Here is a 20,469-nt window from a genome sequence, read left to right as displayed (position 1 = left end):
TATATGTTTGCCCATCAATCACGGCAAAAGGCAACATTTATGATTGATTTTATTTCAAGGAAATTGAACAGGATAATTGTGGATATTTCAGAGGACTCTAGATTGATGCATATTTCGGATTTCCCTGCACTAATGTGAACACCTATTTTCAAATCCTTAACTATGTTGATTCGACTTCCACTTGGTCGGATACTCAATGCGAGTGTTTTTAAATTTGGTTAAATTTTGTAATGAGCTTGTTGAGGCTCTGAGGACCATTCCGCTTTGTTGATCGTTACGTTCTGCTAACGTGCAGCAAACACACTTCGTTAAAAATAACAGGTACACTGCATGTTGTATCCTCGGCATATCTGGGATGTATTAGTCCAAGAATGTATGACGTTCACAATAATATTTGAACTTGATCCGCTATATTCTATATTGCGGTCCGAAGACATAAAAATGATTTAGCTTCGGCATTAGAAAGAAAAGGGATGTGACTTCTTATACTTTACCCAACGCAAATATATTGTCAGGATAGACGTTTGAGAGGCCCAAAGATTTTTAACGTCTCTATACGTTTTAGGCAGCGGTTATATTGCCACGAAATGTAGGCTCGGTTTTGAACTATAGTCTAGGACCAAAACTATTTTTTTGTATGATTTTTGGCAATGCTCTAGAGGCCACAATAATGACCCGAACAAGATGATCGTAGATAACTTTTTTGTGAAAAATAACATATACTCCATATTATGGTGTATATGTTCACTCCGAAATACATGATCCGGAAAAAGTTGCCTGTACATAAAAGCTAATATTTAATCGAATATATGTCGTTTATTTTGAAAGTGGTTTAAGTCTATTCTTCCAATATTAAGAAACCACTTAAACCACTATCAATATAAACGACTTTTTTTTGATATTCTGTGATGGATATGGGAGATATTCTGAACTATGTAATATATTACCGTTAACGCAGGGGACTATGCAATAATGATTGATTTAGCTCAGCAACAAGTGCAATTTGAGCGGTGTGGTCGGTCCCGTCCAACTGTACTGATTTAGTTAAGTAATCAATCAAGGATTAATCTATGTTCTACCGCTCGGCTATTCGATTTTATATAATTTTTTTTCAATAAACATCCTACACTCATTTTCATGTTGTGTGCCATTTACATGAAATTCGACGACTTGATACTAACTGTTCGCATGATATACTGGACTCAGTAAACTTTCGCGTTAATCGACACACCATTAACTAAAAATCTGATGAAAATATGTGTGAGAGCTGTTGACCGATTTGAACAACAATTAAAACCCGCCATTCCAGTATATTCAGGTTCAGTGTCTTTAACAAGCCATTTACTTCACATTTCAAAAAATAGATTTTCTTGAGCCTTAATAACTCAGTCAGCCTTTAACCACACACACACAAATTGATACCCTTTTAAATCGCATCGTTAATTCCGTCATATGGTTGCCTAACATTTGACATATTTTAATTAAAATATATTCACTTACCTCCTTTTATGACACCATTGGTACTAATTGCTGACATCGACAGAGCCGTTATGCTGGTCACAACTGTTGTGGTTAGAATCAATATGAAACCCTCCATAATGCCGGCTTGGCCAACCACCCAACTGAGACGCAGGAACAGCATAACACCCCAGATATTTAAAAGGCAACGCACCAGGACACCTTTGATCCAGCCAAATTTCAGCATGCCATTACCAGCGGCAGCACCAGCCTCCAGGTCGTCATTGCGATTCAAACTGTGAGTATTCTATAAAAAGCAACAAAAACAATAGGCCAACAAAAAAAATGAATTTTATTCAGTGGGATATTCAATGTTTTTCCCAGACAAAAAAACACTACAACTTTTTATGTCGCAACTTTTTTGTAGAGATAGGCAGGTATTTTGTTTTATTAACTACGCGGAAAAATACGTAACAACTTTCTCGGCGGCTTTGATTTTTCACCATTCATTACCGGAATAACAGAACAACCATGAGCGAAATTCACGGAACAGGATTGTGTTATGGAAATTGTGCTGACACAGAGCACACAAAGAATATCCAACTTTATGTTACGCAGGATATAAACCAAAAAGCATGTTTCATATAATCCTGTTTCACATTCGAAAACGTATAGAAAATGCCTTTAATCCTTTGGTGTATAAAAAATGAATAGATTTGAATGGATTTTGAGAGCAAATAAAGTAAATTTAACCTGTACAGATTCTACTTTATTAAAATAACATTTATAAATTTTCGTATAAAATCATCGCATTTGGGGCTCGGGTAACCCATGTGTTATTGTTGTGAAGCATCTCCATCCTAAAGATGCTACGGTTTGATTTGTGGTCTTTCTCGAAATTATGTTTAGTTCAACAGTTGCGGTGACTGGATTTCCTTTTTTATTGAAACATTTCCAGACCGTTTTTCCTCTCGCAGAGATGGTCTCTCATGTAAATGATAAGATCTACGCCAATGCCCTGCCCCGATACGGAATTCGTGGAAGTATCGAGGACGGACACTTTGTGATTGGACTATACACAATTTTATTTATGGTCCCATAAGTGTGATAGCGATGTTCATTTGGCTGATAATATTCTTCATTATTAACGACATCGTATTTTAAAACACTTTATGAATATTTGAACCATAAGAAAACATTTTGTAGCGGTAACATGTAATTTTCTGACTTCAACTCTTCTTAAAATCGCATATATTTGTCAGGCAGACGCTTTAACACAATTCCATAGCTTTAATAATATAACGCATGAATGCGTTTAGCTTTTGAGCTTTCAACCAAATTGTCTTGGATTTTTAGGAAGGAATGATCTAATAAACCAAAACCCAGAATACACAAAAATATTACATCACAACAATATATCACAACTCATGCTGAGCGGTAGCTCATTCAAAATTACGCACACCTTTGTTGCTATGAATGAAATATAAAACGAAAATTTCATTCATGTATGAAGAGAACGAACATATGAGACATTTCACGAAAAGACGGCACAGAGGCCTCGTTCGACTATACTACTCCTTAACAATATATTTGCAGAATATCACAAATATTACTCCATTATTTGACATTTATTTCTTCGGATAAATCGCCATAAGTTCTGAAATACGACCCGATTTCTTTGCGGACTTATTACATACGAAATGTCTCGGACATCAATCAAATATTTTTCGGTACTGACGTCTACCATACAAATCATACAAAAACAAACAAGAGCAAACACAATGGCCAAAAAAAATTTAATGGTGTAAATGAAGTCAAGTCATGTTAACACAAAAAAACAAAAACATGTTAATATAAGTCAGATTTTATGTACACAAATTCCAAAACTCCATGCTCCCTGCAAACATAAAATTTGTTGATCCTGTAATAAGTCAAGTCACATGCCATAAACTACATACTTATGGCTACCGCTATATGTATATACATATAAATATATGTGAGAAGCAAAGATGGAGGCAACCAGGTAAAGCAATTTATTTTTACAAATTACAAAATCCAAAAAGTCGGTACAAACTTAATTGCTTTCTTCGCCCATTACCCAATAAATCGTACATGGCTATACGGCAGATCTCCTTCTTTTTCTCTTCCTTCTCTGCTACACGATTCTCCACCTACCGTTGCCATTTCTCACATTACTTATGTAAGCATCCGGCCATGGCCTTTATGACAACTTAAATATGCAGATCAACTGAACTAAATTAAATTAGACGACAAAGTAATTGGGGAGAGAGATGGAGAGAGCTGGACTCTAAACAAAGGTGCTATTTGGTTATTGTGGTGGCCAAATGGGAACATGATGTAAATTGAGTGTGGCTGTTTTTTGTGGAACGTTGATGCTGTTACTGTCTATTTGGCCCATGCAATTTCAGAAGAAACAACAATAATTAAATACAACAGCAATTGTAATGCAATACCCAGACTCTTGTCATGGGAAGGAAATGCAAATCGTCTTTGTACTTTGATACTGGGAATGAAAGTGGAAATTAAATTTGAATTGGGGTCACCAAAGGGACGTTAGGGTTGACATCTATATAATAATTGAAATAAAATTCTGGAATAAGGACTTATTACATCAGATGTTCGATACATCAGATGGTGGTCATTTAAAATACATTAAATCGATCTAAAACTGTATATATTCCAGACACCCAACATATCGAAAATTAAGCGGAGACTTTGTATGGCAACTATGTGAAAGCATATATAACATTACTTCAGAATATATTTTTAACGACCAAACGTGGATTTTTTATCGGTTATATTTTCAGCGATCATCCGAAATCTTGTTAAAATATATTTTTTCAAGAGCCATTCGAGTTTGTGGCTTCATTTTAATATATTTCATAAAAGTAACTTCCTCGCCTCTTAGTTGGAAAGACAAAAAAATGCCATTTTCATTCATGCTCCATTATGTTTGAAACATCAACAAGACTTGGTTGAACAATTGCAGAGAAATTTAAATCTCCCCAAAACTGTCTCTTCATTTGAATGACATAAACGTCTGCAGTTTAGTTTATGTCATTTACCAAATCCAAAAATGGTACAAGGACTGCCAAACTGTATAACAAGTATTCATCACGTTTGAAAAACAAATTCCAAGACTGAGCAGTGTTAAGTTAAATGTCTGGTTATAATAAAATGCAAAAGATTTCTTGGAAATTTTGTACCACCTCCGCTAGAAATTGCAATGTGAATATTTCTTCAAGGTCGAATTGTTATAGTTCGCAATATTTTTGAAGGCCAGAGAGAGCATGATGCCTAGGTATATGTGGGGCCAACACCAAATAGTCTTTGGAGATCATATTTTATATATACACAATTGACATCAAAATAAAATCTGAAGCGACCGTAGAAGCTTTAAGACTTAAATCTGTGAACAAGTGGATCGCCAACGGAAACGACAGACCGAAACTGATCTGTCCAAAAAACATAAATAATTTCATGCGTCACGGTCATATGGAATAATAGGAAATGAGATAGAAATCTACTCGGCAGAAGTGCAACTGACCAGTCTACATTTGATGTGAATAACGCCGCCAAACCTTTTAGCGCAACACGTCTAGAACTGGGGTCATGGAAAAAGAGAACCACAAAATGCTTTGGAAGTGATCCAAATGAAGATTAGACCAAGCATATTTTAATGTTTAACCAGTTATTTTCACAGGACACAACATCCTGCATGCACATTGCCACAAGATTATGTGCGAGGGAAACAGCTGGCGTAGAGCGCATCGGGAAGATAGCAAATATTTGGAAAATTACCTAATTTTTTCATATTGACTAAATAAGCGATCTAAGGGGGCGTGAATGGTAAATACTGAGGACAAATAATTCAACAAGTTTAGGGAAACCAAGAATGGGCATTTCATTGACAGGTATATGTTCTAGCAGTGTGTTCTTGGTGGGTAAGAAACTAAACCCATTTAATGTATACTCGGGGTCCTTGGGGTATTTTCTAACCGAAATTATTGTAGCTTAACATCACGGGTTCTTGGAGGATTGATAAAACTTTTTGGTAGATTTTGTTTAACCCTTTGTGGCCCAAAGTTGCCCAAGGGCAACAAAATGTTTTAGAGCTTATATTTAGTATGCAGCTAGTAGATATATATTATTTGGATTTCATATGTCAAAATCTGATTATGGTAGACACATATAAACAAAATTCAAATTTTTGTGAAGTTATGAGTATTTCAATATAGAGAAGAGAGTAAATTTGTGTAGAGTACTAATTTGTGTATACATCCAAATTATTTAAATCGCTTCGTATTCAAATTGTACGAATTCTGCCATGAGAATGATTTTTGATTCTTGAAAAATTGAATATGGAGAATAATTTAAAATGATTTTTCTGTCGATTTTGAATTTGGTTTTCTTCATATCGGACTTTAATTTTTCAGATAGAATGTACTGTATTTCCCGAATGCAAGGATGTAGCGATATCAAATTTTGTGCATATCCTATTTAGGATAGTTGCATTAAATCTGTTTACAGAAATTTGTTCTAAGATTGTGGAAAAAATTCGGGGCTCAAAGGGTTAAACATAGGTCGATATTTAGAATTTTTTCAATTTTATGTATGTTAATGAATATCAGAGGATATAAGACCAGTATTAACATAAAATCAATAAAAATGACACAGACAATTTTTGCTTATATTTTTAAACTTAAGAATCTGTGATCCAGACAGGCTAGTTAAAATGGCATAGAAATATGCGGATCGATTTTAGTTTTGTTCGACCCAACTGAACTTAACAATGTTTTTACTCATTTAAATGTCATGTTTCCCGAAAATAACAGGATTTGGAAAATTTTGGTTCCGACCTAATGTAATTTTTACTACCTTTACTACATAAGTAGATTTTCTATCGTGTTCTGGTACATGACCGCACATTGTATAGACTAAAAAGGTGTAAAGGTGTGTGAGTGAGTGCATACTATTACAATGGTGTTGTACACAGTTATTTAGGTGAACTCACATACATCTTTCTTACTGGGCCACATTTTGTTGTCAAAATTCGATTCTAAAATTAGTAATACCAGGAAATTGCATATTTCGTAATTCCATGTTAAACAGTTTTTCAACATGTCAGTGTTGCAAGGATGCAGTGAAGTGAATGGGGAAGGAAGGGTAAAGGGTACTACACCCATGAATGGAATTGTAAACATGGAATGTCCTTAATAGAGAAAGGTTAATTAGTAAATGTTCGAATAGATGAGAAATGACAACCCTTCTTAAGCCCACTTACAAATATATATACTTGAGCAGCTTAATTTACGAAAAAAAAAATTCTTAACATGGATTGTTTCCTTTTTTTGTCTTTCGACAACACAACCAAATTAATCTTCTTTGTCGAAAGCAATCTAGCCGATTAACTTTGCTATTTGATTTAGAAGTTTTTGCTTGAGCATTAAGCGAAATCATAAGTCCAAGAGATTTCAGCAAAAAAGAAAAAACTTTATGAGAAAGAACAAATATGTAACAACAAGTAAGAAAATCGTAAAATTCGGTAGTAGCGAACTTTTTATACCCTGCACCATATGGTCCGGCATTCACCATACCTAATAGCGCTATGCCACGATAAATGACAACGAGGAGTCATTTTATTCTGCGAACGAAAATACAAATTTTGATTGGACAATTTGGCTGGGATCATTAACATGCCGAAATCGTGGCGGAAATTTATATGGCGTCAAAATTGGGACTTATAATGGAAATATCTTGCAAATATGTCTTTAAACCTCTAAGAAAATGCCATTACAGCCCCTTCAAATTAAAAATGCGTGTAGAACTCTATACATCTATGTTGTAAGGGTATTATATGTTTTAATGGCCTCAAGATGACGATCGGCGGTGTCGTCATATATATCTTAGCTGAATCGGCCTAGCTATGTGTGTCACTTCGTCCTTCAGTCTATTATAATTTGTAATGAAAGCTCAGACCAATCTTATTTCTTATTAAATTTTCCATATAGGTCCTGTCCGGCCAAGATGACTCTTTTTGGTAATTTTTAGAGAATAGATTTTAATTTTAAAGAAATAATAAAACATCGAAATTGCTGAATGACAAATTACAGCTCTTTTGATTAGAAAATGCCGATAGAACCTTAAAAACCCAATTTTAAATACCCTTTCTTTTAGGTTTAGTAGCAACATACGTTCAAAAGTTCCTAGCTCTACGAAATAAAATTTTATTATGATCAAGATTATTTCAAGATATTGCAAACGGAGTGACATACTTATTATACACCCCACCATATGGTATAGGGTGTAGAAATCTCGAACATTTATGTTATGCAAAAGCTAAAGGCCATAATTATTTTTAATGTTGCACAGATGACGATTGTCTTTTTGTTGTTCTAGAAAACACGCTACATGACTTTCTACTTAGCATTGGTGGCATATTGACATTTGGCCTTGTAGCACTTTAGCAAAGGGACAAAACTTTTTTCCTTATGAAGCAAAATCAAAAAACAAAATAAGGAAGGAAGGAAGGAAAGAAGCAAACAAAAACAACTACTAAATTGAATTGCTCTCATCAAAGGAAGCAAGCAACAAAATATTGACTTTGTCATAGTATTGGTATTTCATACCTCTAGTTCGTAATCCTCCTCCTCCTCCTAAAGTTAGCAACAATTTATTAATTTCTAATATCAAATAAATCCTTCGGGCCCTAGTAATTAATGTTGTTGTTTCGTACTACTTACCTTTCCGGTCAGGGTGGCATTATGCAGCTCATCTAATGTGGGTCGATATGCTGCCTGTATTGACATGATGTTACGATAATTATCCAGGCGTGGTAAGGCTTCTCGTGTGAAATGTCTGTGGCGAATAGAGAAACAGAAATGATTTTTAATTTTCTCTATTCACATTGTGTGTAACGTATGTGTGTTTGTATGTGTAAACTTACCGAAAACTTTTGCCATACTTTGTGTCATATTCATTATCCAAAAGTTCGCGATCTTCATTTGAATCATCGGAATCCTCATTTTGTGGTTCTACTTGAAAGCGTGTGGTTTGTAAGTCCTTGAAACGCGATGGTTTATCTTTGTCACGAAAACTACTCTTGATAGATTGTCTATAGGTGGGCGGGTGAAAAGAAGAAGAAGAAGAAGAGATAATACAAAACAAAACATAAAAATTAGAATTCAAATTAAAAATGAAATGTCAAAGTATATAAAAAACGACACACATAAAATATTAAAACAAAACAAAACAAATCTCAATACAAAGAAATAAACGAACGAACAGACAAACAACAAAGCCATAAATAGCAGATGCTATCAGAAAATTTAAAAACAAGAAACAACCACGGGTTTGGTTTGCAAGACAACAAAGAGATGAAATCGTAAAATTGTCATAAATATGATATTTGTGGTTGTGGCAAAGGATTTCTAAGAGGACACCAAGGTCTTGAAAAAATACAAATATGTTTTTAAAGACCTACAACACTCTGTAACAACAGATTATTTAAAATACACAAAAATTCGATTTTTAAATAATATCTAAAGAGTAGACTAAAAAATAGAATTATTTTCAAAAATATATATTTTTAAAAACTTCGCCCGTCCATACTTGTTAAATATATGTATATATTTTTAAAGGACTATCTATTTCTTTATCTCTCTAAGCTATAAAACTTTTTGTTGACTGTGAAGAGAATATATTTTTTTAGAAATATTAAAAAACCATTGAGCGGAGTAGTATAGTCGGACGGGCCGACCATATGATGACCTACACAGCTTTCATGGAAATCTAACCTTCTGTGGTTCTATATTCCAAGCTTGGGCAATATTTCGAGATTTTTGCACCCTCTTAACTGACTAGAAGTCAACAAATATTACTAGTATTCAATACAGATTCCCTTCAACATGGGTTGTGTTGTGATGTTCGGCTTTCAATTGTGGCCTATAGATTCGAAAAAAACACACACACAAAAATAAGTTTTTGGTCCAATTCATCTTAAAATTATTATTTGATCATCACCGAAAATTATAGACGTTGTTCTTGACCTTACCTGGATCCTCATGAAAAATTTCAAAGCGATCCGCGCTATATTTCCGGCCTTTACGTATTCATATATTATTATTAAAAATATATGAATACGTAAGCACCTTTAAATATTTAAATGTAACTCCCACATCCGAGTACATGCGACAATAAAATTGATATCAATTTAAAGGTCAACCACTCCTCTTGGATATATTATGGACTTCTCGTGTCTATGTGTAAATATATACGCCATAGAATAAATTTTTTTCATTGTTCACAAAAAAAATCGGCTTTATTTCACCCACTAAATATTGACCGATCTTTATCAAAACAGGTATGTTTATTCTTTGGCCATGTCTAGATCGACTCAGCTAGTCGATATGTAACAATCGGCATACTTAAAGGTGGGTCTAGGACTAAGATTTAGCGGCGTTAAATGCTATTGGGGCTGCACAAAGCTATAATGCCCCGACAACATTGTTATGTAGGGTATAAAAATCGGACTCTTATATGAAAAAACGAAATTTTAACTTTGTTGATTATAAGATTACTACGAAATGACATAATCGCCTTCGTAGCTAAGAAGAGTGAGAAATGATTCGTAAATCCGACAGACAATAAAATGGTTACACCATAGGACGTTATATTAAATAAGAAGAAGTGGAAATGACGTTGTTTCCTCTAAAAAAATAGCATTTTAATTAGAAGATGTCTTCATCTATTTGGTCTTCCAAGGATAATGGTTTTTTCCAACCAAAAATAAAATAATTTTATGGCCGTAATAATAACATGGAAAGAATGTTACAAAAACAAGCAAGGAAAATAGATAATGACATTTTTATGAGCCTAACGATGTGCGGTAATGACAAATGTGAATGTTATGTGATGTCGATTGAAAGAAATGTCACTGGAAATTCATTATCAGACATTCGGACACAAAAAGCCTCATATGAGACTATCTATTACGCCTCTTATGAGCTTTTTGTGTTTTACTATTTTTATGTAGCTTTTGGTAGTTTAAATGGTCTCTAAACATTTTTTTTCATGTAGCTATTCCAGGACAATCAGTAGTTCCCCCAGAAGGCGGTTATAACCACCTAAACATGCATTTGTTTTTAGCAATGTTTTTTTTTATTTCAATTATCAAAAGTAATTGTCAACGTCATAAAAATCCGACCCATAATAAAATAAATTTCGCAATGGAATTTCTTTCATCAGCTTAATTTCAAAAACATTAATCAAAAGCAAAGACGTCATAAAAGAAATTAGAAAATCTTCCTAATCCGTTGAAGCAACGGTGAACAGGTGTAAATGCGCTCCAAACAATTTTTAAGAAACATTTTCTTGACTTAGATTTTGGCAAATGGAATACAAAAGTTTGAAAAAAAAACCAAACAAACACAAAGTTTGTTGCCTTAATTACATGTCACTTTCAAAGAGAAGAAAAAAGGATGCCTGTCCTTTTTTGTGCAGCAGCATGTTGGGTGGAGTATGGAAGTAGATTCAATTGTTTATGTTGTGGAAAATGAAATTTATTATAGGGCCATTAAAATTTTAATGCTTTCTGAAGAGATTTTCTGCAAGATTTGTATTTTTTGTTTTTCCTTTCTGTTGATTGGTATTTTTTTGGAATTACAACAAAGTGCAATAAATAATAAAGAGAAAACGCAAAATAAAACAAAATATTAATAAAAAAATACATAAACAGTTATTAGTATTTAGAAAGAAGAAGAACCGGTTTACTAAATCTTTGTACTAGATGTTCAGATAATAAAACCGATAAAAGTCCGGTACAATAAATTTAGCACGTTTTTTTACTAGATTTCTTATAATATGCATATAAGGTGTTGAAATCGTTTCTTATTATCTGAATATCCGGTTCAAATATTTAGAAACCCGATTCTTTTTCCTCGAAATTTAATTTTTTGACGTATTTGGCTTAAGTAAATATGATTTTAGAAGACAAGTCGGACGAGTCCGACAGTTCTACATACTATGAAATGTATAGAGAATTTATTGAAAGACATACATACATAGAGTAGTAGAATATTTCGAGGATAAATAATCGCACCTTGTGATAATTGGAGTGCATTTCAATAAATTAAAGAAGAAAAGGACACACAAGGAATCGAGTGAGAAGGACGAAATGTTTTTAAAAAGTAATTCCTCATACAATTTTACTAACCCGCCAACACTACTGAAGTTGTAGACGAGGCACGGTCATACTGTTTGGTTTATTGCTTTAACTAGCAATGCCAACAACAACGTTATGTGCATTCGTCACAAAGTGACGACACATAGCAGTGGGAAATGTATTGTAGTTGTATGTAAATGCCTTATTGACCACGATTTCAGGCGCCAACGAAACGAACTTCTCATTGGGGTATATTACTGGTAACGTAAGAACTTGAATTGTCACAAGAGACATTTGGGTATGAAAGGCGTTTTTGTGTAAAGAAGTAATAAATAGCCTCTGGGAAGAATATCCCAACAAAAAACTAAGGGAACTATGAGGATCAGTGTCGAGATCCGAAACTATAGTCTTCCCTGCCTTACCCCTTACTTTACAATGCCATACATTCCCCACTAATAAATAGTTGTTTTTTATAAAAACAACAAACTGGGATTAAGCCTGACTATTTTGCAAAAACAAAGTATTTGGAAATGTAAATATATTATCGTATAGAATAATGGGGAATGAAAATTTCTCTTTGGGTTGGAAGACCTTTGTGGATATATGAAAACCACACAGGGAAAAATTCACCGTAGGTCAAAGTTCGGAGATATAACTTTATGTCACAACCACCTAAAATCTTATGAGAAAGATTTTTGGAGAACAAGGAATCGAGTTAGAAGGACAAAATGTTTTAAAAAATAATTCCTCATACACTTTTACTGTAGAAATATAATCAAAAAATAAATAAATATGGGACAACTGTCACGAAATTTGGCAAATAATTAACATCTCGTTTCAGTGAAAATTAAAGTCCAGTAGTTGTGTGAGGTATGGTATGCGCAATTCGAAAACACTGCTGCGCTCACTGGTTAATATTCGCTTTCTATCAAAACATGGCTCATTTAAAATAAATATAATAATTGGAAAAAAATATTTTTTAAAAAATCCAAGACTTCAAAAATATTTTTATACCTTAAACAACTATGTTGTCAGGGTATTATAGTTTTGTGCAGCCCCAAAAGTTTGTAACGCCGCGAAATATTGACCCTAGACCCACCTTTAAGTATACCGATCGTCATATCTCGACTAGCTGAATCGATCTAGACATTTGTGTCCGTCCGTCCGTCCGTCTGTCCATTATAATTTGTAAACACGATACAGGCCACAGTTATGGAAAAATCTTCACGAAATTTTGCATGTAGAATGGGTTCCAAAAACTTTATTTTTGTCGGTTTTTCTGGTCGCTCCAGAGGCCGCAATTATGGCCCAAACACCACGAATTTTTGCATGGAGAAGGGGATCGGGCCAAATAATAAGCATACCTTTTTTGATAAAGATCGGTCAATATTTAGCGGGTCAAATGGACCATGACTTTTGTTTGAAAAATGACAAAATTTGTATTCTATAGCGTATATATTTACCCATGGAGAACAAACATCCGAGAAGTTGATAGCATATCCAAGAGGAGTGGTTGACCTTTAAATTGATACCAATTATATGGTCGTATGTACTCAGATGTGGGAGTTACACTTAAATATATATAATATATAATATTATTTAGTAACCCATTACCACACTGGAGGGCGGAAATATAGAGCTGATCGCTTTGAAATGTTCCACGAGGTTCCAGTAGTGGTCAAGGACAACGATTATAATTTTCGGTGATGATCAGATAATAATTTTGGGATGAAGTTTTACCGAAAACTTATTTTTTCGAGTCGATCTATTACAATTATAAACCGAACATCACAACGCAACCCACGGTCAAGGGAATCTGGACAATGAATTGTAAGGACTGTACTGAATATTAGTAATATTCGGAAAATATGTCAGTGTAAGGAAGAGGTGCTGTTGACCTCTAATCGAAATATTGCCAGACTCGGAGTAAAAATCCGCAAAAAGTTAGATTTCCGTGATAGTTGTGTAGGGTATCGTATGGTCGGCCCCGTCCGACTATACTGCTCCGCTCACTGGTTTCAACTATAATATGGTTGACCATAAAGATATCGATAAAAAATATATTTGAAGTCGTTGGAAAATATATATTTTTAAAATTCATCTTTAATTGTAAGAAAAATAATTTTTAAAATGTCTACGCTCTTGAATTAATTTGATTTTGTATCAATATCAGTTATCTATCTATTTGTTTCACAAAAATTCGATTTTCTAATACAAATATTATCTGCTTATATATCGATTTCAGTATTCCGAATAAATAGTCATATTTCGACATTATTTATCCATTATTTAACCAGAATTCGCTACACCCTATTACACATATTTAAATATCATAATCTATTGTCTAATGTCTTCGGTAATAACTGTTTTAATATACTGATCAGGGATGCAAAAGTTGGTACAATTGTACTAATTTTAGCACTATTTCGAAATCAAAAATACAATAGCACCCCAATGACGTATTTAGCACTATTTCTAAATTGTAGTAAATTATTCTCACTTAAAAGTATTATGAGTGCTTAAACATACAATATGAAATGAATCGCCATCCCCCGCTGTGTTACGAATGGATGAATTTGCCATAGTTTAAACGTAGTGTCCTATGCCGCTTCAAAATTCAGTATTCCAGATATATTGATAAATTCAGTAAGGATATTAATTATTATTTCTGTAACTATGAGAGAGATGATTTATCAATGTTTCAGGAATAATTCGGTACAGATATTCATGTTGTTTTTAAATACTCAACAACTCGATGGCTTTCACCTCACGAAGTTATTGAAACTATTTTGGCGCAGTGGGAATGACTTCAATATTATTTTACACTCAATGATTTCGAAGCTGATTCCCAAAAGTTAAGGCTCAACTCTATTATTTCGGAATTTTCAAACCCATTTTTATACCCTTCACCACACTGTGGTACAGGGTATTATGTCTTTGTGCATATGTTTGTAACAGGCAAAAGGAAACGAGATAGACACATGGTTCCTTTTGATAATATGCATAGAATCACTTTTTAAGTCGATTTATGCATGTCCGTCCGTCTGTCGGTCTGTCTGTCCATGTTAAATTGTAAACAATGTACAGATCGCATTTATTATCCGATTTGGATGAAATTTGGCACAGCTCACTTTTTTGGGTCCAAGGACGAACTCTATTGAAATTGGGAAAAATCGGTTCAGATTTAGATATAGTTCCCATATATTTTCGTCCGATTTAAGGTAAATGGGGCACCAAAGTCCGTATATATGTTTAGATTTGCACGAAATTTGGCATAGCGTAGTGAATTAGTTCCAGAATAATGTGTGCAAATTTTCGAGAAAATCGGTTCAGATTTAGATATAGCTCCCATATATAGTTTCGTCCGATTTAAGGTAAATGGTCCACCAAAGTCCCTATATATCTTTAGACTTGCACGAAATTTGGCATAGAGTACTGATTTAGGTCTAGAAAGATGTGTATTAAGTTTACTGAAAATCGGTTCAGATTTAGATATAGCTCCCATATATATTTTCGTCCGATTTAATGAAAATCTGTACCAAAGTCCCCATATATCTTTCGATTTGCACGAAATTTGCCACAGCATAATGAATTAGGCCTAGAATGATGTGTGTTAAGTTTCCTGAAAATCGGTCCAGGTTTAGATATAACTCCGTCCGATTTAAGGTAATGGTGCACCAAAGTCCCTATATATCTTCCGATTTGCACGAAATGTGGTATAGCGCAATGAATTAGGTCTAGAATTATGTGTGTTAAGTTTCGTGAAAATCGGTTCAGATTTAGATATAGCTCCTATATATTTTTTCTTCCGAGTGTATGTAAATTGTGCAATAAAGACCCAAAGTTTGTCTGATTGCCACACAATTTGGTACAATGAACTGTAGTTAATATAAGTTAATCTCTGATAAGTCTCATTGAAATAGGTTCAGATTTTCATATAGCTTCTACAAGTATATTTTCGTCCGATTTTACACATAATTAACACAAATTTTGCGCAACATACTGAAATTAGTATAACCTAGAAGTTGGATATAAATGCTTCGTCAAGGTGGGTCCAATCGGTACAACATTTTGCACTACGTACTGAAGTTACTATTACATAACTTGTGCCAAGTTTAGTTGAAATCGGTTTAGATTTAGATATAGCTCCTATATATTGTTTGGTCAGATTTTTAGTAAAAGGCGCACCAAAGACCCAAAAGTTGGACCGTTTGTTAAAAAATTTTGCACAATGTACTGAATTTATAGCGTACCGTGTGCTAAGTATAATAAGAATCGGATCAGATTTAGGTATAGCACCCATATATGTAGTTTCGTCCGATTTTAAGTAAATGGTTCACCAAAAACCCAAAGGTAGACCGATTGACACAAAATTTTGCACAACGTACTGAAGTTAATATAACCTAGCGTGTGGAAAGTTTTGAAATCGGTTCAGATTTGGATAGAGTCCCTATATATATTTTCTCCCGATTTTAAGTACATAGTGCATATAACTTAACCTGTGACAAGTTTCAATGAAATCGGTTTAGATTTCGATATAGCTTATGTATATATATATATATATATATATCCTTTATATAATTTTGTCCCATTATAAGAAGAAACCCTATATGTGACCAAATTGAAAATTTAGTGTAGGTTGCAGAATTACATGTTTATGGATCCTTTTTCATCTTAATGGTCCTTCAAAAATTCGACGTCTGTTATGATTCATCTGTTGAATATACCGAAAGTGGTGAAGGGTATCATATAGTCGACCCCGTCCGACTTTACTACTTTCCTTACTGGTTACTGTTATTATTGTTCTTACAATATGTACTAAAAATTATAAATAATATCAATTTAGAAATACAGTCTAAGGGTTCCAGAATGTATGTATAAACTATTAAGTCTTTCAAAACGACAATATATGCACTTGTTGGTCAAAGGTAGAAGATATGTTTCCTTATTTTATTAGGGTTAATATATATTCCAAATTCCATAATTAAAACCAAAGGAAGGAACAGAATAAATACTTCGACTGCTTCAAATCTTATCTAAACATACATAAGAATATGTTTCAAAAAAGTTTTACTTAATTGATCATTTTATTTCGATCTAAAACCGAATAGACTTGTGTTCCTAAAAACAATATTTGTATATAAGACTTATAAGTCGTACAACAAATGAACTAGTATGTAACTTTTTGGTCATTTTTAAGTGTTCATCACATTTATGTATTTTTTTTACTAATTGTTAATAACAATAACAAATTTATTAAAAAATATGTAAAAAGTACAATCGGACTGAAAAAAGTACACTTTTTATTGAAAGCTAGTACAATTTGAATAATTTCATTTCGCATCCCTGATACTGATATATAAATATGTAGGTATATATATATTAACTATAAATACAAAAAATTACGGCTAGACACATTATTGTGAAATTGCCTAAAAGTATGCAATACATATTGAGCGATAACATTTAACGTATAGTCCATAATGAACATACACATAAACTCTATTCAATATTTACTGCAAATATTTAATATTTTTCCTTACGCCCAATTAGTTTTAAAATCAATGGAAGCCAAACAAATTTAATTATATTATCCAACGAATATTCTCATCCATCATTTGATGCGCTACATTAATTTGTGAAAATATAGCCTACCCCGCTGAACCTGTCAGCAGTCAACAGACAGACAGTCGGTGTAAATGAATGAATTAATGTTTTCTTGTAACAAAATCAGGTCATTAACCCATTTTGGGTCAAGGTCAAAGAAGCGTTGAATCAAAGTTACTAAGGGTAACAGACAATTTGTTATTGTTGTTGTTCTTCTTCTTCTCTCTACCAAACAAACAAGCCGAACAGAAAAACAAATAGCCGCAAGATTTATTGAATGACTTTAATGGTGAAAATTATCCTTAGGATAAATATAAATTTTATTTGCTACTAGATTTGTTTAACCCTCCTCAGCTTACCCCAATACTTTTGCGTCAAAATAAAAAAGAATTCATCGTGTATGGCTTATGGATAGATCAAATGCCAATGAAATTGTCTGCAATGTCTTCTCAACCCCCCAATTTGACCAAAGTTGAATGTGCTTTATGTACAGGCTAAAATTTATCATTTTTTTCAAAGCGCATCAATATTTATTAACAACAAAAAAAGGTAAACTCTATTATTAGAGGTTGGCGTCACGAATCCCTGCAAATGACTATTTTTAGAAAATAAATCATAAATTGTTTTGATTTCAGAAATTTATTCACCGACAAAATGTTGTTATGCCGATTTACTAACAAAGATATTAACCTACGATATTAAAGGAACCCATTGTCAATTCAGCAAAATTGCAAAAGCAATGTCATTTTTGCTGAATACATTTTGTAAAACAGACAATTTTTTAGAAGGACGGCTAATGTGGAGTGACGATGATAGAAGCATAGGATAATGATAAAAATTTCCAAATTGTTTGCATGAAAATTAATCCATAAATAACACCTTAGTGATGTAAATGAATTATATGAATAGATACGACCTAGTCTGATAAAAGTTTATTAGTTCATTAAGGACGTCAGCTAACAAATTGGTGAGCGGAGCTGTATAGTCACCTCGTTCATATAATACCCCATACACTACACCCTAATTATTTTATTTATTTTTTGACTGGACCTAAAACTTGATACATTGCAAATTTTCGTGGCGGTTACCTCAAAAATAGTGACTCTAATAATAAACAATATATCAAGGGATTTGAAAATACGCAGAAAAAAATTGAGTAGATCTTTTCATAGATGTTTAGTTTTACAAATAAAAATTAATATAATCATGAGAAAGTCACTATTTTTTTCCAAAAAAATGTAAACACTTCATTCATATCAAAAGTATGTTTATATTTCGCTCTACTTTGTCACTATTTGCGCTCATTTTTTCCTCACTTCCTCTCTAACTTTCTCTCTTTTGACAAAACAAATGTATTCCACCACCATTCAATTTGCGCCTGTATTTTGGTATCGTTCTCTGTCTCTCCCCTCACTTAGAGGTTGTTATTTTTGCAACCACTCACTCGATAAGTTTTGCAATCCATTGTTTATTTACCTCTGCTTTAGTGCTATAAAATTCGCATGTGTATTTTCCAAATTATTTCGATATAAGTGCCAAATATAATATAATAAATAAGTGTTGATACAAGCCACAAGCTCAACCGAAAATTTAACATTGAATAGGATTTTTATAATGACACAGAAGCAATAACATGTAACAAAGTAAGAAAAAATCGAGACAAGACAAAACAAAGAAGAAAACATAAAATCAAAGTAGAAAAATAAAATCAACTAATATATTCTGTTTTATAGGAAAACCGACACCACACCAACTCCAAAGTTCTTTTTTTCCCTCTATCTCTCTTTCCGACAAGAAACCAGTGTGTAAAGTTTTATGAATTACATATATAAACCCGAAAATTGGCAACACTTTATGAACAATATTCATATAATATTGCCACTTTTCACATAAAAGTCTTGGTCTATTTGACATCCACACTTTTTCATTGCCAAAGCCCTTTCCCCATGTAAAATTTATTCATAAAATTCGTATTGTTCGGCGCATAATTATGGCCTCTAGAGCGAGCGGAAAATCTGAGTATTATGGATAGACGACTCGACTGGCCATAATATGATGATCGGAATACTAAAAGGTGGGTTAGGGATACGTAGTTGAGCGTAAAAGTCGTCTTTTAGACTTTTTGATTTTTGTCCTTGACTAAAAATCCGATCTATCGATTTTGTCAAACCTGTTCAAAATCGATTTTCGACTTTTAACAACTAATGAAAAATCGTCTACAATTTCGAGTTTTTACAGTAATTGTTGTCAACAGAGAAAATAAAATTCTGGAATGTGTAATTCTGGGCAATTTGGGATTTGTGATAATAAACAAAGTAATTATGAAAAAAATCGAAAGTCAATCTTGAAAAGTGGTCTTTGCGATTTCCTCAAAGATCAAAAGACGACTTCGACTTTTATACAAAAAGTCGAATAATCGATTAGACGAAAGTCCACTTACTTATATCTAAGGTGGGTATAAAGCAAATATTTCGTGACGTTACAAATATTTGGAGCCACAAACATAAAATAGCATCACAACAGATTAGAGTAGGATATAATTAAATATATTCTAAACCACTTTATATTATTTTGTGTTAAAATAAATAGAACCTCAATTTTTTTGTTTTCTTAGTTTTTCTTTGATTTTTTTATATGAAACGTTTAATAGAAATCGATCTTTTACCTCTAAACGTTAACACTCTTTAAAATTGTTGACCAGTCACCAGCCATAATATAATTTTGTATGATTTAATGACGAATTAAAAAAATAAATTCCACAGCGATAATATTTTACTGGGATGAAGTCCAATCATCGTACCAAAACGAATTACAAAATAATTGACTTTTCCAAAAAAAAGAAACAGTAACTAGAATCTTTCAACACTTTCCCACGCTTGTTAATCAAATATCGTATTCTGGTCACGCAAATATAACCGAAAGCGAAATTTTGGTTTTACGTTTCTGGTTGTCACAGTGTGTCATGTTGTCGAATGTTTTTTTTTTTTGCTGGTCAGGAAACGGATGCGTATACGTTACTGTGTGGATACAGTGGATTTTAATTGTCAGTTAGTTTGGTGTTGGTCATTGTGGTATTGTGCGGCTTGTGGCAACACATAATGTTTTATGTTCATTTAATTTAATGTTTCATTTCAAATACATAAAGTTAGTTAGGTAAATATTAAAAAAAAAATTAAAAACATATATATATATATATATAAGTGTAAAAAATCCGCCAAGCC

At 33.1% G+C, this 20,469-nt stretch overlaps 1 protein-coding gene across 1 annotated transcript in view; it reads right to left on the bottom strand.

Moving 5' to 3' along the window:
- LOC133321201 (bumetanide-sensitive sodium-(potassium)-chloride cotransporter) overlaps positions 1-20,469 on the bottom strand; it is a 56,749-nt gene that overhangs the window by 25,164 nt on the left and 11,116 nt on the right. Inside the window, exons 2-4 of the mRNA XM_061530289.1 lie at positions 8,426-8,593; positions 8,223-8,337; positions 1,501-1,765 (exon numbers count right to left, since the gene is read on the bottom strand). Of these exons, the coding sequence (XP_061386273.1) occupies positions 1,501-1,765; positions 8,223-8,337; positions 8,426-8,593 (548 nt within the window). The remainder of the gene's footprint in view (positions 1-1,500; positions 1,766-8,222; positions 8,338-8,425; positions 8,594-20,469) is intronic.

This window comes from Musca vetustissima, unplaced genomic scaffold, assembly GCF_032173495.1.
Source record: "Musca vetustissima isolate MV318-11 ecotype Yass unplaced genomic scaffold, APGP_CSIRO_Mvet_v1 utg36418, whole genome shotgun sequence".
NCBI lineage: Eukaryota > Metazoa > Arthropoda > Insecta > Diptera > Muscidae > Musca > Musca vetustissima.
Note: the sequence above shows the minus strand (reverse complement) of the source record. Positions and strands in the feature narration are given on the sequence as shown.